Raw genomic sequence first — 22081 nt, forward strand, 5'->3', positions numbered from 1 at the left:
AATCAAACACTCACACCCAGTCAACAGATCTGGGTTTGATCCATCACCGTTCTTTAGCCCACTCTGCCACCCCAGTTCAGACATGGCCATATGCAAATCAGTCTGACCCTGTGCCTCATGGGAACAGTCCAGCCCGAACTGCCAAGCCATGCCTTCCCTGGACCGGAAACAAGCTTCCTAGGACCGGTTTCTGGCATTTCAGCCGTCTTCAGCCAGGTTTGCTTGAATCCAGTGGCAAAGTGAGCAAGGGACTCACGTCTGAGCATACCCTGCCAACTTATGGCGAACAAAGCGGTACAAAAAGGGGGTGGTGATGGACGGAGCATCAGAACCAATCAAACACTCACACCCAGTCAACAGATCTGGGTTTGATCCATCACCGTTCTTTAGCCCACTCTGCCACCCCAGTTCAGACATGGCCATATGCAAATCAGTCTGACCCTGTGCCTCATGGGAACAGTCCAGCCCGAACTGCCAAGCCATGCCTTCCCTGGACCGGAAACAAGCTTCCTAGGACCGGTTTCTGGCATTTCAGCCGTCTTCAGCCAGGCTTGCTTGAATCCAGTGGCAAAGTGAGCAAGGGACTCACGTCTGAGCATACCCTGCCAACTTATGGTGAACAAAGCGGTACAAAAGGGGGTGGTGATGGACGGAGCATCAGAACCAATCAAACACTCACACCCAGTCAACAGATCTGGGTTTGATCCATCACCGTTCTTTAGCCCACTCTGCCACCCCAGTTCAGACATGGCCATATGCAAATCAGTCTGACCCTGTGCCTCATGGGAACAGTCCAGCCCGAACTGCCAAGCCATGCCTTCCCTGGACCGGAAACAAGCTTCCTAGGACCGGTTTCTGGCATTTCAGCCGTCTTCAGCCAGGCTTGCTTGAATCCAGTGGCAAAGTGAGCAAGGGACTCACGTCTGAGCATACCCTGCCAACTTATGGTGAACAAAGCGGTACAAAAGGGGGTGGTGATGGACGGAGCATCAGAACCAATCAAACACTCACACCCAGTCAACAGATCTGGGTTTGATCCATCACCGTTCTTTAGCCCACTCTGCCACCCCAGTTCAGACATGGCCATATGCAAATCAGTCTGACCCTGTGCCTTATGGGAACAGTCCAGCCCGAACTGCCAAGCCATGCCTTCCCTGGACCGGAAAGAAGCTTCCTAGGACCGGTTTCTGGCATTTCAGCCGTCTTCAGCCAAGCTTGCTTGAATCCAGTGGCAAAGTGAGCAAGGGACTCACGTCTGAGCATACCCTGCCAACGTATGGCAAACAAAGCGGTACAAAAGGGGGTGGTGATGGACAGAGCATCAGAACCAATCAAACACTCACACCCAGTCAACAGATCTGGGTTTAATCCATCACCGTTCTTTAGCCCACTCTGCCACCCCAGTTCAGACATGGCCATATGCAAATCAGTCTGACCCTGTGCCTCATGGGAACAGTCCAGCCCGAACTGCCAAGCCATGCCTTCCCTGGACCGGAAACAAGCTTCCTAGGACCGGTTTCTGGCATTTCAGCCGTCTTCAGCCAGGCTTGCTTGAATCCAGTGGCAAAGTGAGCAAGGGACTCACGTCTGAGCATACCCTGCCAACTTATGGCGAACAAAGCGGTACAAAAGGGGGTTGTGATGGACGGAGCATCAGAACCAATCAAACACTCACACCCAGTCAACAGATCTGGGTTTAATCCATCACCATTCTTTAGCCCACTCTGCCACCCCAATTCAGACATGGCCATATGCAAATCAGTCTGACCCTGTGCCTCATGGGAACAGTCCAGCCCGAACTGCCAAGCCATGCCTTCCCTGGACCGGAAACAAGCTTCCTAGGACCGGTTTCTGGCATTTCAGCCGTCTTCAGCCAGGCTTGCTTGAATCCAGTGGCAAAGTGAGCAAGGGACTCACGTCTGAGCATACCCTGCCAACTTATGGCAAACAAAGCGGTACAAAAGGGGGTGGTGATGGACGGAGCATCAGAACCAATCAAACACTCACACCCAGTCAACAGATCTGGGTTTAATCCATCACCGTTCTTTAGCCCACTCTGCCACCCCAGTTCAGACATGGCCATATGCAAATCAGTCTGACCCTGTGCCTCATGGGAACAGTCCAGCCCGAACTGCCAAGCCATGCCTTCCCTGGACCGGAAACAAGCTTCCTAGGACCGGTTTCTGGCATTTCAGCCGTCTTCAGCCAGGCTTGCTTGAATCCAGTGGCAAAGTGAGCAAGGGACTCACGTCTGAGCATACCCTGCCAACTTATGGCGAACAAAGCGGTACAAAAGGGGGTGGTGATGGACGGAGCATCAGAACCAATCAAACACTCACACCCAGTCAACAGATCTGGGTTTAATCCATCACCGTTCTTTAGCCCACTCTGCCACCCCAGTTCAGACATGGCCATATGCAAATCAGTCTGACCCTGTGCCTCATGGGAACAGTCCAGCCCGAACTGCCAAGCCATGCCTTCCCTGGACCGGAAACAAGCTTCCTAGGACCGGTTTCTGGCATTTCAGCCGTCTTCCGCCAGGCTTGCTTGAATCCAGTGGCAAAGTGAGCAAGGGACTCACGTCTGAGCATACCCTGCCAACTTATGGCGAACAAAGCGGTACAAAAGGGGGTGGTGATGGACGGAGCATCAGAACCAATCAAACACTCACACCCAGTCAACAGATCTGGGTTTAATCCATCACCGTTCTTTAGCCCACTCTGCCACCCCAGTTCAGACATGGCCATATGCAAATCAGTCTGACCCTGTGCCTTATGGGAACAGTCCAGCCCGAACTGCCAAGCCATGCCTTCCCTGGACCGGAAACAAGCTTCCTAGGACCGGTTTCTGGCATTTCAGCCGTCTTCAGCCAGGCTTGCTTGAATCCAGTGGGAAAGTGAGCAAGGGACTCACGTCTGAGCATACCCTGCCAACTTATGGCGAACAAAGCGGTACAAAAGGGGGTGGTGATGGACGGAGCATCAGAACCAATGAGACACTCACACCCAGTCAACAGATCTGGGTTTGATCCATCACCGTTCTTTAGCCCACTCTGCCACCCCAGTTCAGACATGGCCATATGCAAATCAGTTTGACCCTGTGCCTCATGGGAACAGTCCAGCCCGAACTGCCAAGCCATGCCTTCCCTGGACCGGAAACAAGCTTCCTAGGACCGGTTTCTGGCATTTCAGCTGTCTTCCGCCAGGCTTGCTTGAATCCAGTGGCAAAGTGAGCAAGGGACTCACGTCTGAGCATACCCTGCCAACTTATGGCGAACAAAGCGGTACAAAAGGGGGTGGTGATGGACGGAGCATCAGAACCAATCAAACACTCACACCCAGTCAACAGATCTGGGTTTGATCCATCACCGTTCTTTAGCCCACTCTGCCACCCCAGTTCAGACATGGCCATATGCAAATCAGTCTGACCCTGTGCCTCATGGGAACAGTCCAGCCCGAACTGCCAAGCCATGCCTTCCCTGGACCGGAAAGAAGCTTCCTAGGACCGGTTTCTGGCATTTCAGCCGTCTTCAGCCAAGCTTGCTTGAATCCAGTGGCAAAGTGAGCAAGGGACTCACGTCTGAGCATACCCTGCCAATTTATGGCGAACAAAGCGGTACAAAAGGGGGTGGTGATGGACGGAGCATCAGAACCAATCAAACACTCACACCCAGTCAACAGATCTGGGTTTAATCCATCACCGTTCTTTAGCCCACTCTGCCACCCCAGTTCAGACATGGCCATATGCAAATCAGTCTGACCCTGTGCCTCATGGGAACAGTCCAGCCCGAACTGCCAAGCCATGCCTTCCCTGGACCGGAAACAAGCTTCCTAGGACCGGTTTCTGGCATTTCAGCCGTCTTCAGCCAGGCTTGCTTGAATCCAGTGGCAAAGTGAGCAAGGGACTCACGTCTGAGCATACCCTGCCAACTTATGGCGAACAAAGCGGTACAAAAGGGGGTTGTGATGGACGGAGCATCAGAACCAATCAAAAACTCACACCCAGTCAACAGATCTGGGTTTAATCCATCACCATTCTTTAGCCCACTCTGCCACCCCAATTCAGACATGGCCATATGCAAATCAGTCTGACCCTGTGCCTCATGGGAACAGTCCAGCCCGAACTGCCAAGCCATGCCTTCCCTGGACCGGAAACAAGCTTCCTAGGACCGGTTTCTGGCATTTCAGCCGTCTTCAGCCAGGCTTGCTTGAATCCAGTGGCAAAGTGAGCAAGGGACTCACGTCTGAGCATACCCTGCCAACTTATGGCGAACAAAGCGGTACAAAAGGGGGTGGTGATGGACGGAGCATCAGAACCAATCAAACACTCACACCCAGTCAACAGATCTGGGTTTGATCCATCACCGTTCTTTAGCCCACTCTGCCACCCCAGTTCAGACATGGCCATATGCAAATCAGTCTGACCCTGTGCCTCATGGGAACAGTCCAGCCCGAACTGCCAAGCCATGCCTTCCCTGGACCGGAAACAAGCTTCCTAGGACCGGTTTCTGGCATTTCAGCCGTCTTCAGCCAGGTTTGCTTGAATCCAGTGGCAAAGTGAGCAAGGGACTCACGTCTGAGCATACCCTGCCAACTTATGGCGAACAAAGCGGTACAAAAAGGGGGTGGTGATGGACGGAGCATCAGAACCAATCAAACACTCACACCCAGTCAACAGATCTGGGTTTGATCCATCACCGTTCTTTAGCCCACTCTGCCACCCCAGTTCAGACATGGCCATATGCAAATCAGTCTGACCCTGTGCCTCATGGGAACAGTCCAGCCCGAACTGCCAAGCCATGCCTTCCCTGGACCGGAAACAAGCTTCCTAGGACCGGTTTCTGGCATTTCAGCCGTCTTCAGCCAGGCTTGCTTGAATCCAGTGGCAAAGTGAGCAAGGGACTCACGTCTGAGCATACCCTGCCAACTTATGGCGAACAAAGCGGTACAAAAGGGGATGGTGATGGACGGAGCATCAGAACCAATCAAACACTCACACCCAGTCAACAGATCTGGGTTTGATCCATCACCGTTCTTTAGCCCACTCTGCCACCCCAGTTCAGACATGGCCATATGCAAATCAGTCTGACCCTGTGCCTCATGGGAACAGTCCAGCCCGAACTGCCAAGCCATGCCTTCCCTGGACCGGAAACAAGCTTCCTAGGACCGGTTTCTGGCATTTCAGCCGTCTTCAGCCAGGTTTGCTTGAATCCAGTGGCAAAGTGAGCAAGGGACTCACGTCTGAGCATACCCTGCCAACTTATGGCGAACAAAGCGGTACAAAAAGGGGGTGGTGATGGACGGAGCATCAGAATCAATCAAACACTCACACCCAGTCAACAGATCTGGGTTTGATCCATCACCGTTCTTTAGCCCACTCTGCCACCCCAGTTCAGACATGGCCATATGCAAATCAGTCTGACCCTGTGCCTCATGGGAACAGTCCAGCCCGAACTGCCAAGCCATGCCTTCCCTGGACCGGAAACAAGCTTCCTAGGACCGGTTTCTGGCATTTCAGCCGTCTTCAGCCAGGCTTGCTTGAATCCAGTGGCAAAGTGAGCAAGGGACTCACGTCTGAGCATACCCTGCCAACTTATGGCGAACAAAGCGGTACCCAAAGGGGGTGGTGATGGACGGAGCATCAGAACCAATCAAACACTCACACCCAGTCAACAGATCTGGGTTTGATCCATCACCGTTCTTTAGCCCACTCTGCCACCCCAGTTCAGACATGGCCATATGCAAATCAGTCTGACCCTGTGCCTCATGGGAACAGTCCAGCCCGAACTGCCAAGCCATGCCTTCCCTGGACCGGAAACAAGCTTCCTAGGACCGGTTTCTGGCATTTCAGCCGTCTTCAGCCAGGCTTGCTTGAATCCAGTGGCAAAGTGAGCAAGGGACTCACGTCTGAGCATACCCTGCCAACTTATGGCGAACAAAGCGGTACAAAAAGGGGGTGGTGATGGACGGAGCATCAGAACCAATCAAACACTCACACCCAGTCAACAGATCTGGGTTTGATCCATCACCGTTCTTTAGCCCACTCTGCCACCCCAGTTCAGACATGGCCATATGCAAATCAGTCTGACCCTGTGCCTCATGGGAACAGTCCAGCCCGAACTGCCAAGCCATGCCTTCCCTGGACCGGAAACAAGCTTCCTAGGACCGGTTTCTGGCATTTCAGCCGTCTTCAGCCAGGCTTGCTTGAATCCAGTGGCAAAGTGAGCAAGGGACTCACGTCTGAGCATACCCTGCCAACTTATGGCGAACAAAGCGGTACAAAAAGGGGGTGGTGATGGACGGAGCATCAGAACCAATCAAACACTCACACCCAGTCAACAGATCTGGGTTTGATCCATCACCGTTCTTTAGCCCACTCTGCCACCCCAGTTCAGACATGGCCATATGCAAATCAGTCTGACCCTGTGCCTCATGGGAACAGTCCAGCCCGAACTGCCAAGCCATGCCTTCCCCTGGACCGGAAACAAGCTTCCTAGGACCAGTTTCTGGCATTTCAGCCGTCTTCAGCCAGGCTTGCTTGAATCCAGTGGCAAAGTGAGCAAGGGACTCACGTCTGAGCATACCCTGCCAACTTATGGCGAACAAAGCGGTACAAAAGGGGGTGGTGATGGACGGAGCATCAGAACCAATCAGACACTCACACCCAGTCAACAGATCTGGGTTTGATCCATCACCGTTCTGTAGCCCACTCTGCCACCCCAGTTCAGACATGGCCATATGCAAATCAGTCTGACCCTGTGCCTCATGGGAACAGTCCAGCCCGAACTGCCAAGCCATGCCTTCCCTGGACCGGAAACAAGCTTCCTAGGACCGGTTTCTGGCATTTCAGCCGTCTTCAGCCAGGCTTGCTTGAATCCAGTGGCAAAGTGAGCAAGGGACTCACGTCTGAGCATACCCTGCCAACTTATGGCGAACAAAGCGGTACAAAAAGGGGGTGGTGATGGACGGAGCATCAGAACCAATCAAACACTCACACCCAGTCAACAGATCTGGGTTTAATCCATCACCGTTCTTTAGCCCACTCTGCCACCCCAATTCAGACATGGCCATATGCAAATCAGTCTGACCCTGTGCCTCATGGGAACAGTCCAGCCCGAACTGCCAAGCCATGCCTTCCCTGGACCGGAAACAAGCTTCCTAGGACCGGTTTCTGGCATTTCAGCCGTCTTCAGCCAGGCTTGCTTGAATCCAGTGGCAAAGTGAGCAAGGGACTCACGTCTGAGCATACCCTGCCAACTTATGGCGAACAAAGCGGTACAAAAGGGGGTGGTGATGGACGGAGCATCAGAACTAATCAAACACTCACACCCAGTCAACAGATCTGGGTTTGATCCATCACCGTTCTTTAGCCCACTCTGCCACCCCAGTTCAGACATGGCCATATGCAAATCAGTCTGACCCTGTGCCTCATGGGAACAGTCCAGCCCGAACTGCCAAGCCATGCCTTCCCTGGACCGGAAACAAGCTTCCTAGGACCGGTTTCTGGCATTTCAGCCGTCTTCAGCCAGGCTTGCTTGAATCCAGTGGCAAAGTGAGCAAGGGACTCACGTCTGAGCATACCCTGCCAACTTATGGCGAACAAAGCGGTACAAAAAGGGGGTGGTGATGGACGGAGCATCAGAACCAATCAAACACTCACACCCAGTCAACAGATCTGGGTTTGATCCATCACCGTTCTTTAGCCCACTCTGCCACCCCAGTTCAGACATGGCCATATGCAAATCAGTCTGACCCTGTGCCTCATGGGAACAGTCCAGCCCGAACTGCCAAACCATGCCTTCCCTGAACCGGAAACAAGATTCCTAGGACCGGTTTCTGGCATTTCAGCCGTCTTCAGCCAGGCTTGCTTGAATCCAGTGGCAAAGTGAGCAAGGGACTCACGTCTGAGCATACCCTGCCAACTTATGGCGAACAAAGCGGTACCCAAAGGGGGTGGTGATGGACGGAGCATCAGAACCAATCAAACACTCACACCCAGTCAACAGATATGGGTTTGATCCATCACCGTTCTTTAGCCCACTCTGCCACCCCAGTTCAGACATGGCCATATGCAAATCAGTCTGACCCTGTGCCTCATGGGAACAGTCCAGCCCGAACTGCCAAGCCATGCCTTCCCTGGACCGGAAACAAGCTTCCTAGGACCGGATTCTTGCATTTCAGCCGTCTTCAGCCAGGCTTGCTTGAATCCAGTGGCAAAGTGAGCAAGGGACTCACGTCTGAGCATACCCTGCCAACTTATGGCGAACAAAGCGTACAAAAAGGGGGTGGTGATGGACGGAGCATCAGAACCAATCAAACACTCACACCCAGTCAACAGATCTGGGTTTGATCCATCACCGTTCTTTAGCCCACTCTGCCACCCCAGTTCAGACATGGCCATATGCTAATCAGTCTGACCCTGTGCCTCATGGGAACAGTCCAGCCCGAACTGCCAAGCCATGCCTTCCCTGGACCGGAAACAAGCTTCCTAGGAACGGTTTTTGGCATTTCAGCCGTCTTCAGCCAGGCTTGCTTGAATCCAGTGTCAAAGTGAGCAAGGGACTCACGTCTGAGCATACCCTGCCAACTTATGGCGAACAAAGCGGTACAAAAAGGGGGTGGTGATGGACGGAGCATCAGAACCAATCAAACACTCACTCCCAGTCAACAGATCTGGGTTTGATCCATCACCGTTCTTTAGCCCACTCTGCAACCCAGTTCAGACATGGCCATATGCAAATCAGTCTGACCCTGTGCCTCATGGGAACAGTCCAGCCCGAACTGCCAAGCCATGCCTTCCCTGGACCGGAAACAAGCTTCCTAGGACCGGTTTCTGGCATTTCAGCCGTCTTCAGCCAGGCTTGCTTGAATCCAGTGGCAAAGTGAGCAAGGGACTCACGTCTGAGCATACCCTGCCAACTTATGGCGAACAAAGCGGTACAAATAGGGGGTGGTGATGGACGGAGCATCAGAACCAATCAAACACTCACACCCAGTCAACAGATCTGGGTTGGCAGGGTATGCTCAGACGTGAGTCCCTTGCTCACTTTGCCACTGGATTCAAGCAAGCCTGGCTGAAGACAACTGAAATGCCAGAAACCGGTCCTAGGAAGCTTGTTTCCGGTCCAGGGAAGGCATGGCTTGGCAGTTCGGGCTGGACTGTTGCCATGAGGCACAGGGTCAGACTGATTTGCATATGGCCATGTCTGAACTGGGGTGGCAGAGTGGGCTAAAGAACGGTGATGGATTAAACCCAGATCTGTTGACTGGGTGTGAGTGTTTGATTGGTTCTGATGCTCCGTCCATCACCACCCCCTTTTGTACCGCTTTGTTCGCCATAAGTTGGCAGGGTATGCTCAGACGTGAGTCCCTTGCTCACTTTGCCACTGGATTCAAGCAAGCCTGGCTGAAGACGGCTGAAATGCCATGAACCGGTCCTAGGAAGCTTGTTTCCGGTCCAGGGAAGGCATGGCTTGGCAGTTCGGGCTGGACTGTTCCCATGAGGCACAGGGTCAGACTGATTTGCATATGGCCATGTCTGAACTGGGGTGGCAGAGTGGGCTAAAGAACGGTGATGGATCAAACCCAGATCTGTTGACTGGGTGTGAGTGTTTGATTGGTTCTGATGCTCCGTCCATCACCACCCCCTTTTTGTACCGCTTTGTTCGCCATAAGTTGGCAGGGTATGCTCAGACGTGAGTCCCTTGCTCACTTTGCCACTGGATTCAAGCAAGCCTGGCTGAAGACGGCTGAAATGCCAGACACCGGTTCTAGGAAGCTTGTTTCCGGTCCAGGGAAGGCATGGCTTGGCAGTTCGGGCTGGACTGTTCCCATGAGGCACAGGGTCAGACTGATTTGCATATGGCCATGTCTGAACTGGGGTGGCAGAGTGGGCTAAAGAACGGTGATGGATCAAACCCAGATCTGTTGACTGGGTGTGAGTGTTTGATTGGTTCTGATGCTCCGTCCATCACCACCCCCTTTTTGTACCGCTTTGTTCGCCATAAGTTGGCAGGGTATGCTCAGACGTGAGTCCCTTGCTCACTTTGCCACTGGATTCAAGCAAGCCTGGCTGAAGACGGCTGAAATGCCAGAAACCGGTCCTAGGAAGCTTGTTTCCGGTCCAGGGAAGGCATGGCTTGGCAGTTCAGGCTGGACTGTTCCCATGAGGCACAGGGTCAGACTGATTTGCATATGGCCATGTCTGAACTGGGGTGGCAGAGTGGGCTGAAGAACGGTGATGGATCAAACCCAGATCTGTTGACTGGGTGTGAGTGTTTGATTGGTTCTGATGCTCCGTCCATCACCACCCCCTTTTTGTACCGCTTTGTCCGCCATAAGTTGGCAGGGTATGCTCAGACGTGAGTCCCTTGCTCACTTTGCCACTGGATTCAAGCAAGCCTGGCTGAAGACGGCTGAAATGCCAGAAACCGGTCCTAGGAAGCTTGTTTCCGGTCCAGGGAAGGCATGGCTTGGCAGTTCGGGCTGGACTGTTCCCATGAGGCACAGGGTCAGACTGATTTGCATGTGGCCATGTCTGAACTGGGGTGGCAGAGTGGGTAAAGAACGGTGATGGATCAAACCCAGATCTGTTGACTGGGTGTGAGTGTTTGATTGGTTCTGATGCTCCGTCCATCACCACCCCCTTTTTGTACCGCTTTGTTCGCCATAAGTTGGCAGGGTATGCTCAGACGTGAGTCCCTTGCTCACTTTGCCACTGGATTCAAGCAAGCCTGGCTGAAGACGGCTGAAATGCCAGAAACCGGTCCTAGGAAGCTTGTTTCCGGTCCAGGGAAGGCATGGCTTGGCAGTTCGGGCTGGACTGTTCCCATGAGGCACAGGGTCAGACTGATTTGCATATGGCCATGTCTGAACTGGGGTGGCAGAGTGGGCTAAAGAACGGTGATGGATCAAACCCAGATCTGTTGACTGGGTGTGAGTGTTTGATTGGTTCTGATGCTCTGTCCATCACCACCCCCTTTTTGTACCGCTTTGTTCGCCATAAGTTGGCAGGGTATGCTCAGACGTGAGTCCCTTGCTCACTTTGCCACTGGATTCAAGCATGCCTGGCTGAAGACGGCTGAAATGCCAGAAACCGGTCCTAGGAAGCTTGTTTCCGGTCCAGGGAAGGCATGGCTTGGCAGTTCGGGCTGGACTGTTCCCATGAGGCACAGGGTCAGACTGATTTGCATATGGCCATGTCTGAACTGGGGTGGCAGAGTGGGCTAAAGAACGGTGATGGATCAAACCCAGATCTGTTGACTGGGTGTGAGTGTTTGATTGGTTCTGATGCTCCGTCCATCACCACCCCCTTTTTGTACCGCTTTGTTCGCCATAAGTTGGCAGGGTATGCTCAGACGTGAGTCCCTTGCTCACTTTGCCACTGGATTCAAGCAAGCCTGGCTGAAGACGGCTGAAATGCCAGAAACCGGTCCTAGGAAGCTTGTTTCCGGTCCAGGGAAGGCATGGCTTGGCAGTTCGGGCTGGACTGTTCCCATGAGGCACAGGGTCAGACTGATTTGCATATGGCCATGTCTGAACTGGGGTGGCAGAGTGGGCTAAAGAACGGTGATGGATCAAACCCAGATCTGTTGACTGGGTGTGAGTGTTTGATTGGTTCTGATGCTCCGTCCATCACCACCCCCTTTTTGTACCGCTTTGTCCGCCATAAGTTGGCAGGGTATGCTCAGACGTGAGTCCCTTGCTCACTTTGCCACTGGATTCAAGCAAGCCTGGCTGAAGACGGCTGAAATGCCAGAAACCGGTCCTAGGAAGCTTGTTTCCGGTCCAGGGAAGGCATGGCTTGGCAGTTCGGGCTGGACTGTTCCCATGAGGCACAGGGTCAGACTGATTTGCATATGGCCATGTCTGAACTGGGGTGGCAGAGTGGGCTAAAGAACGGTGATGGATCAAACCCAGATCTGTTGACTGGGTGTGAGTGTTTGATTGGTTCTGATGCTCCGTCCATCACCACCCCCTTTTTGTACCGCTTTGTTCGCCATAAGTTGGCAGGGTATGCTCAGACGTGAGTCCCTTGCTCACTTTGCCACTGGATTCAAGCATGCCTGGCTGAAGACGGCTGAAATGCCAGAAACCGGTCCTAGGAAGCTTGTTTCCGGTCCAGGGAAGGCATGGCTTGGCAGTTCGGGCTGGACTGTTCCATGAGGCACAGGGTCAGACTGATTTGCATATGGCCATGTCTGAACTGGGGTGGCAGAGTGGGCTAAAGAACGGTGATGGATCAAACCCAGATCTGTTGACTGGGTGTGAGTGTTTGATTGGTTCTGATGCTCCGTCCATCACCACCCCCTTTTTGTACCGCTTTGTTCGCCATAAGTTGGCAGGGTATGCTCAGACGTGAGTCCCTTGCTCACTTTGCCACTGGATTCAAGCAAGCCTGGCTGAAGACGGCTGAAATGCCAGAAACCGGTCCTAGGAAGCTTGTTTCCGGTCCAGGGAAGGCATGGCTTGGCAGTTCGGGCTGGACTGTTCCCATGAGGCACAGGGTCAGACTGATTTGCATATGGCCATGTCTGAACTGGGGTGGCAGAGTGGGCTAAAGAACGGTGATGGATCAAACCCAGATCTGTTGACTGGGTGTGAGTGTTTGACTGGTTCTGATGCTCCGTCCATCACCACCCCCTTTTTGTACCGCTTTGTTCGCCATAAGTTGGCAGGGTATGCTCAGACGTGAGTCCCTTGCTCACTTTGCCACTGGATTCAAGCAAGCCTGGCTGAAGACGGCTGAAATGCCAGAAACCGGTCCTAGGAAGCTTGTTTCCGGTCCAGGGAAGGCATGGCTTGGCAGTTCGGGCTGGACTGTTCCCATGAGGCACAGGGTCAGACTGATTTGCATATGGCCATGTCTGAACTGGGGTGGCAGAGTGGGCTAAAGAACGGTGATGGATCAAACCCAGATCTGTTGACTGGGTGTGAGTGTTTGCTTGGTTCTGATGCTCCGTCCATCACCACCCCCTTTTTTTTTTTTTTTTTTTTTTTTTTTTAAAACCTTTATTCGTGCATCTTAAAAGAACAAATACGGGCCTACAACCGTCAGGCCGGCCACGATACAGTAAAGCACTGATACCCACATTACATCCCCCGTGCGTCAACGGTCAAGATTAGCAACGAGTTATGAGTTACATACTGGAGATATCTTTGACACCCGGGGAAGGAGAAGTGAAGGTTAATTTTAAGTTTTTTAAGATAATTTTATCAGGGAAAGAAAAGGTCAGTGAAGGATAAGAACAAAGGAGATTCGAGTCCGCAAGATAGCTTCACCACACGGGAGAGCAGCAACATCAGTAAAAACAACAATGGAAGTAAAATCTCAAGCAGTGAGGCGGTGCAGAGATATATCAGGATAGTCACATGAGCAAGTACGCACCCCTCCAGAGCCGCCCCCACTCGATCCACCCCACACCCGGACCCCGAATCGAGGCAAGTAGAGCACAGAGACATAAAAGAAAAGGCCCATAGAACTAATTAAGAACAGAGTATTACCCCCCCACCCTACACCAATGCGGAGGCTACGGCCTACCCCCCCCCCGGCATAGTGCCTGTCGCCCAATGAACCCGAAATATAGACAAGAGAGAAAGTAGGAATAGAATAAAGAGACTAAGAAAACAGAAAAGAAGGCGGGGAGGAGCCCACGGGACACCAGAGCGCCCCAAACCATCAGCCAGTTATGGCCTCCACAAACTGAGAGCCCACTACGCCAAAAAACTGCATGCGAAGATACCATGTCACCACAATTTAAGCGAAGGAGGACAAGTCACGACGAGTGCGCACAAAACATACATACAGTTCCAGTCCCAGGCCAGCCCGTCCATGAACCCTGGCGATAGAAGTCAATCTAGCCCTGGCCCGATCGCGGGCTTGGGATTAAACCAGCCCCTACATGAAGGCCCCGTGTCCCGAGCAGACAAAGACAAGATGGCCGCTTGTGAGAAGATGGTGAAGTAGGATCACAAAATGGCCGCCGACCGTCTATTGAGGTCCCTCTTTGCACCACATAAAGTCCAAACCTGGCAAGTAAAGAACAGGAGTACCACAAATAGGAAGCAGTAGGCCACCGCGGACGGGTCCTCGAAGCCGTTAGGTGTCGCTCAGCAGGATACTCTTGCGGACGCGGTGAGGCAGGCAACAATGAAGCAGGCAGCCATGACCAGGGGGACAAAGTATCCGCCGTTGAGGTGGAGAGCGGTGGATCCCGGGTGCCGGGAACGCCGGATGAAGGCACCAGTGCAGCACAATCATACACCGCCGTTGTGTCCCCGCAAGAGGACAAAAGCACCGGGAGACCCACGCCCTGTGGATGACAAACAAAGCGCTCACGACCCGCAGCCGACAGTATGGGGTCAAACCGCTCACTCAGCGCCTGCAGGCCAGCGCACATTTGTAGTTGAAAGTCCCGCAGGACGGCCAGAACGGAGCCGCATGTCAGCGGGAGCCGGGCCCCCACATCGGCAGCAATCCGGGACGGCACTGTGGAGCTGGTGTCCGGAAGAGGTAGGGCAAAGTGGGCAGCGGGCGAGACCGGAGTATCACCCCCCAGCCGCGAGCAGGCACTCAACGCCATGTTTTGCCGCTGTACGTTGCAAAGGCCAGGGGGGGGGTCGCGGCAAGGAGTCAATTCCCCTCAGGTCTACGCCGCAGCAGGGAAGGCCGACCGTCGCTTCTCTTCTCGCAGGTTCTCTTTGCCGCCGGCCAGGCAATAGGTGAAGGGGGTCAGCAGCCTCCCACAGCGCGGTTCTCAGAGCGGGGCAGGAGACCCGCCGCACCGGGGCCCACCCCACAGCTCCAGCCCGTCAGGCACAGGGTGCAGAAGGTGTCCGGCCGTCTCTCCCCGGGCTCATCCGGCAACGATCCGTGGTGCGAGGTGAAATCGGGACCGCGGGGCTCAGGTTAGCGCTAGCTGGTCCGGTAACTGCGGAGCTTCCAGGGGGCCGGCAAAGGCCATAATGGCGCAGGGGTTTAGTGCAGAGGACAAAAGCACCCACAACTCGGGCATCCGGGCGGGCTGAGACTCCGGGAAAGCGGCAGCGCGGTCAGCGCGCCTTCGCATACGTTGCACCCCGAAATTCGGCGAGGATGGGCATCAGGATAGTAGTCCGAGGCCACGGGCCGACGGAGCCGGGCGCTCAAGCGTCTGCTCCGGTCGCCATCTTGGCTCCTCCCCCCCACCACCCCCTTTTTGTACCGCTTTGTTCGCCATAAGTTGGCAGGGTATGCTCAGACGTGAGTCCCTTGCTCACTTTGCCACTGGATTCAAGCAAGCCTGGCTGAAGACGGCTGAAATGCCAGAAACCGGTCCTAGGAAGCTTGTTTCCGGTCCAGGGAAGGCATGGATTGGCAGTTCGGGCTGCACTTTTCCCATGAGGCACAGGGTCAGACTGATTTGCATATGGCCATGTCTGAACTGGGGTGGCAGAGTGGGCTAAAGAACGGTGATGGATCAAACCCAGATCTGTTGACTGGGTGTGAGTGTTTGATTGGTTCTGATGCTCCGTCCATCACCACCCCCTTTTTGTTCCGCTTTGTTCGCCATAAGTTGGCAGGGTATGCTCAGACGTGAGTCCCTTGCTCACTTTGCCACTGGATTCAAGCAAGCCTGGCTGAAGACGGCTGAAATGCCAGAAACCGGTTCTAGGAAGCTTGTTTCCGGTCCAGGGAAGGCATGGCTTGGCAGTTCGGGCTGGACTGTTCCCATGAGGCACAGGGTCAGACTGATTTGCATATGGCCATGTCTGAACTGGGGTGGCAGAGTGGGCTAAAGAACGGTGATGGATCAAACCCAGATCTGTTGACTGGGTGTGAGTGTTTGATTAGTTCTGATGCTCCGTCCATCACCACCCCCTTTTTGTACCGCTTTGTCCGCCATAAGTTGGCAGGGTATGCTCAGACGTGAGTCCCTTGCTCACTTTGCCACTGGATTCAAGCAAGCCTGGCTGAAGACGGCTGAAATGCCAGAAACCGGTCCTAGGAAGCTTGTTTCCGGTCCAGGGAAGGCATGGCTTGGCAGTTCGGGCTGGACTGTTCCCATGAGGCACAGGGTCAGACTGATTTGCATATGGCCATGTCTGAACTGGGGTGGCAGAGTGGGCTAAAGAACGGTGATGGATCAAACCCAGATCTGTTGACTGGGTGTGAGTGTTTGATTGGTTCTGATGCTCCGTCCATCACCACCCCCTTTTTGTACCGCTTTGTTCGCCATAAGTTGGCAGGGTATGCTCAGACGTGAGTCCCTTGCTCACTTTGCCACTGGATTCAAGCATGCCTGGCTGAAGACGGCTGAAATGCCAGAAACCGGTCCTAGGAAGCTTGTTTCCGGTCCAGGGAAGGCATGGCTTGGCAGTTCGGGCTGGACTGTTCCCATGAGGCACAGGGTCAGACTGATTTGCATATGGCCATGTCTGAACTGGGGTGGCAGAGTGGGCTAAAGAACGGTGATGGATCAAACCCAGATCTGTTGACTGGGTGTGAGTGTTTGATTGGTTCTGATGCTCCGTCCATCACCACCCCCTTTTTGTACCGCTTTGTTCGCCATAAGTTGGCAGGGTATGCTCAGACGTGAGTCCCTTGCTCACTTTGCCACTGGATTCAAGCATGCCTGGCTGAAGACGGCTGAAATGCCAGAAACCGGTCCTAGGAAGCTTGTTTCCGGTCCAGGGAAGGCATGGCTTGGCAGTTCGGGCTGGACTGTTCCCATGAGGCACAGGGTCAGACTGATTTGCATATGGCCATGTCTGAACTGGGGTGGCAGAGTGGGCTAAAGAACGGTGATGGATCAAACCCAGATCTGTTGACTGGGTGTGAGTGTTTGACTGGTTCTGATGCTCCGTCCATCACCACCCCCTTTTTGTACCGCTTTGTTCGCCATAAGTTGGCAGGGTATGCTCAGACGTGAGTCCCTTGCTCACTTTGCCACTGGATTCAAGCAAGCCTGGCTGAAGACGGCTGAAATGCCAGAAACCGGTCCTAGGAAGCTTGTTTCCGGTCCAGGGAAGGCATGGCTTGGCAGTTCGGGCTGGACTGTTCCCATGAGGCACAGGGTCAGACTGATTTGCATATGGCCATGTCTGAACTGGGGTGGCAGAGTGGGCTAAAGAACGGTGATGGATCAAACCCAGATCTGTTGACTGGGTGTGAGTGTTTGATTGGTTCTGATGCTCCGTCCATCACCACCCCCTTTTTGTACCGCTTTGTTCGCCATAAGTTGGCAGGGTATGCTCAGACGTGAGTCCCTTGCTCACTTTGCCACTGGATTCAAGCAAGCCTGGCTGAAGACGGCTGAAATGCCAGAAACCGGTCCTAGGAAGCTTGTTTCCGGTCCAGGGAAGGCATGGATTGGCAGTTCGGGCTGCACTTTTCCCATGAGGCACAGGGTCAGACTGATTTGCATATGGCCATGTCTGAACTGGGGTGGCAGAGTGGGCTAAAGAACGGTGATGGATCAAACCCAGATCTGTTGACTGGGTGTGAGTGTTTGATTGGTTCTGATGCTCCGTCCATCACCACCCCCTTTTTGTTCCGCTTTGTTCGCCATAAGTTGGCAGGGTATGCTCAGACGTGAGTCCCTTGCTCACTTTGCCACTGGATTCAAGCAAGCCTGGCTGAAGACGGCTGAAATGCCAGAAACCGGTTCTAGGAAGCTTGTTTCCGGTCCAGGGAAGGCATGGCTTGGCAGTTCGGGCTGGACTGTTCCCATGAGGCACAGGGTCAGACTGATTTGCATATGGCCATGTCTGAACTGGGGTGGCACAGTGGGCTAAAGAACGGTGATGGATCAAACCCAGATCTGTTGACTGGGTGTGAGTGTTCGATTGGTTCTGATGCTCCGTCCATCACCACCCCCTTTTTGTACCGCTTTGTTCGCCATAAGTTGGCAGGGTATGCTCAGACGTGAGTCCCTTGCTCACTTTGCCACTGGATTCAAGCAAGCCTGGCTGAAGACGGCTGAAATGCCAGAAACCGGTCCTAGGAAGCTTGTTTCCGGTCCAGGGAAGGCATGGCTTGGCAGTTCGGCTGGACTGTTCCCATGAGGCACAGGGTCAGACTGATTTGCATATGGCCATGTCTGAACTGGGGTGGCAGAGTGGGCTAAAGAACGGTGATGGATCAAACCCAGATCTGTTGACTGGGTGTGAGTGTTTGATTGGTTCTGATGCTCCGTCCATCACCACCCCCTTTTTGTACCGCTTTGTTCGCCATAAGTTGGCAGGGTATGCTCAGACGTGAGTCCCTTGCTCACTTTGCCACTGGATTCAAGCAAGCCTGGCTGAAGACGGCTGAAATGCCAGAAACCGGTCCTAGGAAGCTTGTTTCCGGTCCAGGGAAGGCATGGCTTGGCAGTTCGGGCTGGACTGTTCCCATGAGGCACAGGGTCAGACTGATTTGCATATGGCCATGTCTGAACTGGGGTGGCAGAGTGGGCTAAAGAACGGTGATGGATCAAACCCAGATCTGTTGACTGGGTGTGAGTGTTTGATTGGTTCTGATGCTCCGTCCATCACCACCCCCTTTTTGTACCGCTTTGTTCGCCATAAGTTGGCAGGGTATGCTCAGACGTGAGTCCCTTGCTCACTTTGCCACTGGATTCAAGCAAGCCTGGCTGAAGACGGCTGAAATGCCAGAAACCGGTCCTAGGAAGCTTGTTTCCGGTCCAGGGAAGGCATGGCTTGGTAGTTCGGGCTGGACTGTTCCCATGAGGCACAGGGTCAGACTGATTTGCATATGGCCATGTCTGAACTGGGGTGGCAGAGTGGGCTAAAGAACGGTGATGGATCAAACCCAGATCTGTTGACTGGGTGTGAGTGTTTGATTGGTTCTGATGCTCCGTCCATCACCACCCCCTTTTTGTACCGCTTTGTTCGCCATAAGTTGGCAGGGTATGCTCAGACGTGAGTCCCTTGCTCACTTTGCCACTGGATTCAAGCAAGCCTGGCTGAAGACAGCTGAAATGCCAGAAACCGGTCCTAGGAAGCTTGTTTCTGGTCCAGGGAAGGCATGGCTTGGCAGTTCGGGCTGGACTGTTCCCATGAGGCACAGGGTCAGACTGATTTGCATATGGCCATGTCTGAACTGGGGTGGCAGAGTGGGCTAAAGAACGGTGATGGATCAAACCCAGATCTGTTGACTGGGTGTGAGTGTCTGATTGGTTCTGATGCTCCGTCCATCACCACCCCCTTTTTGTACGGCTTCATGGTTGTAGTGGTATCTTCGGTTGTGACCGGGGTCCAGGCGGTGATGGTGGTCCAGCTGCCGTTGCTGGAGGGAAGGGTGGTTTCTGGAGTCTGTTTGCTGAAGTTGTCGTAGAGGGCTTTGATTTTCAGGTGGAAGTAGGAGCCCAACTTGTTGCTGAGGCTTTGGGAGGGAGTGACGTTTGTGGCTTCTCTGTGGAGCTTAGTGAATTGCTGAATGATGTTGAAGAGTTCCTTTGAGTTGCTGGAGTTGGTGAGGATTTTGTTCTGAATGAAGGACTTCTCTGTGGATCTTATGCGTTGATAGTAGACTGTCATGAGGTTCTTGTAGGTGGTCAGGTCTTCCGTGGTTTTGCTGTTTCTCCATCATTTTTCGAGACGTCTGCAGGAGCATCTGGCTTCCTTGGGGGTCGCGGCTGAGGGTGGCGTTGAGCTGCTCCTCAGTGACCTTGCTCCAGTTGCTTTGCGGAGGGTGAGTTGCGGGTTTGAGAGCGGTGGCGGTGTTGAAAGAGAAGTGTATGCATTGGTGATCTGTCCAGAGGGGCTGAGTGGTATGGTTGAAACAGATGTTGTTCTCCCACCTGCGAAGATGGGGTCGAGGGAGTGTCCTGCCTTGTGGGTAGGGGTGGTGGTGAGCTGTTTCAGTCCGATGTTGGCGAGGTTGTCCAGGAGGGCGGTGGAGTTGAGGTCGCTGAGGTTGTTGAGGTGAAAGTTCAGGTCTCCAATGAGTATGTAGTCTCTGGAGGTGATGGCATGTGGTCACTATCCCTGCTAAAACCACAAGATGGCGCCAGATACTGGCGTACCTGTGTTTTTTCCTTCCCAGAGAATATTTGTTTAACTTATACACAGGTACTTGCGACATGCAGGGCCTGCATTTCGTTGTTGACCCGTTGAGCTCTGAAATGTCTTGGCAGAGAAAGTAAAGTCTCAGCTGGTTAGACCGAGTAGAAGCAAGATCAGGAAGAGAGGTGGGGGTCCACAAACAGTGCGCAAGAAAAGGAACCAGAAAGGATGTATAATTAGAACCACTTGAAAGGGAAGAGGGGTGTGGGGGTGGACTATGTTTGGACAGAACAGAATAATAAAAAAAAAACATGAATACCTAGAAATTAATTAGTAAGGAGAGGACGAGAGAAAGGAGAGAGTGCAAATGCGTGTGGAAATCGCAGCGAGTTTGAAAATGGCACAGAGAACAAAGTTGACAAAGGAAGATGCGCAGAATAGATAAAGACGAGAACATAGAGCAGGATCAAGAGAAAGCCAGAACGAGACGTTGAGACACAAAAAGAGCAGCGGTTTGGGAACAGAAGTCCTAGACAAACGCAAAAAAACATGTTTAATAGTGTTTTATGTAACCCTAAACTAGAAATATACACAATATTGCCCTTATTCCTGAAGTTTTTCCCACCAAAGCCCTTACTAAGAATGTTACATGTGTAGAAAGCTCACCTTCAGAAATGTGTTAACACAAAAACACAAAATTGTTTCTGTTCTTTTACAACAGGGGCCAGTGGGTCGTCCAGGAGAGCCAGGTGCCAAGGTAGTGTGCACAATAAATATATGTATGTATGATGCCTGTATTTGTGTGGATCTTGTGGCATTGCTGTCACAGCTGTGGGTGCTATACTACAATATCAACTGCAAAATATAATGGTATAAAAATATTGCATCTTGGAGAAAACACCAGCCACACTATAAACCAACAGAAAGCTAAGGTAAATCTAAATGTAAGGCAACTGTGCTTCACTGTGGTATATGTATTAAATGACTGACTGACTCATCAGGTGAGAGTATTTTGAATCACGCACACAATCCACTCATATGGTAGCTAACCAATACTTTTTATTTGTTTTCCAATAAATAGTGCTACACCAACAGATAATTGTCATCTTCAATGAGTTGCTGGCCGGTTATCTGATTTTCAACAATAATACATAACTAGCATTTGCAATGCAATAGGTCGTGCATTAGTGAAAGTATGAGTTATTGGCGCCACAAATTATAATGTTTGTTAGATATGTTTTTTGGGCCAAAAATATCCCAGCAGGAGCATAAGTAATAAAAGAAATTCCACAAGCAAGGAAAGGGTGCAGTACCACAGACTGTTACTAGGTGTAACCTGTGGAGTTGCAAAGGGGCCTTCATTAGCCACATAAGGTACTGCACGCCTAATGCAATATAATTTGCAATGCCAATAGCTCAAACTTTCACTAATACGAGACCGATTGCATTGCAAATGCTTGTTATTAATCCCTGCTGTATTTTCTCCAGGGTTGTACTGTAGGTACTTTGGGTTTCTTGTTGAAACCTCGCTGAGTTGCTGTCATTTTGCTAAATTTTATGCTCAGTTTCAAGTGCCTCCTCCCTCTTGGTACAGTCTTCCAATGCTTCACCTCCCCTCTTAATATTTTTAGTGTTTTTGCACTGCTTTGTGTGTGTTTTTGAAGCAATTAAACTTTTAATGACGCACGCACTCCGTCATATCAGTATGAATTGCATTTGCACCTCATCGTGCTTCATTGCGTCATACTTTTTTTTTAAAGTAGTGCACGACATTAATGGAGTAATTCCTGTCCGAATAGCAGCAAACGAGCATTAATAACGGACTTCCTAAAAGTAGCAACTAAAACATCGGAGGAAATTCGGAGCCGTCAAGCCTTGAAAGTAACCAATCACACAAATCTAATAAAAACCGACAAAGCATCACAAATCACCAAAGATTCTAACCTGACCCCACCTGGGGATAGCAACATAACAAATATTGAGATAGAATGGAAAGAAGAGAAAGATGCGGGCCCAGTTATCCTGGGTGCTGAAAATCAAGAAAACCAGAGTCTTCAATTTAAAAAACTCCCTCCCCTGGAGATTTATCAAAG

General features: G+C 52.3%; 1 protein-coding gene across 1 annotated transcript in view; it reads left to right on the forward strand.

Annotated features, from left to right (window-relative positions):
- Nucleotides 1-22081, forward strand: part of LOC146869594 (uncharacterized) — a 243168-nt gene that overhangs the window by 85671 nt on the left and 135416 nt on the right. Inside the window, exon 8 of the mRNA XM_085640151.1 lies at nucleotides 20710-20745. Coding sequence (XP_085496277.1) covers nucleotides 20710-20745 — 36 coding nt within the window. The remainder of the gene's footprint in view (nucleotides 1-20709; nucleotides 20746-22081) is intronic.

This window comes from Triturus cristatus, chromosome 1_1 (genome assembly GCF_964204655.1).
Source record: "Triturus cristatus chromosome 1_1, aTriCri1.1, whole genome shotgun sequence".
In the NCBI taxonomy this organism is placed as follows: Eukaryota; Metazoa; Chordata; class Amphibia; order Caudata; family Salamandridae; genus Triturus; species Triturus cristatus.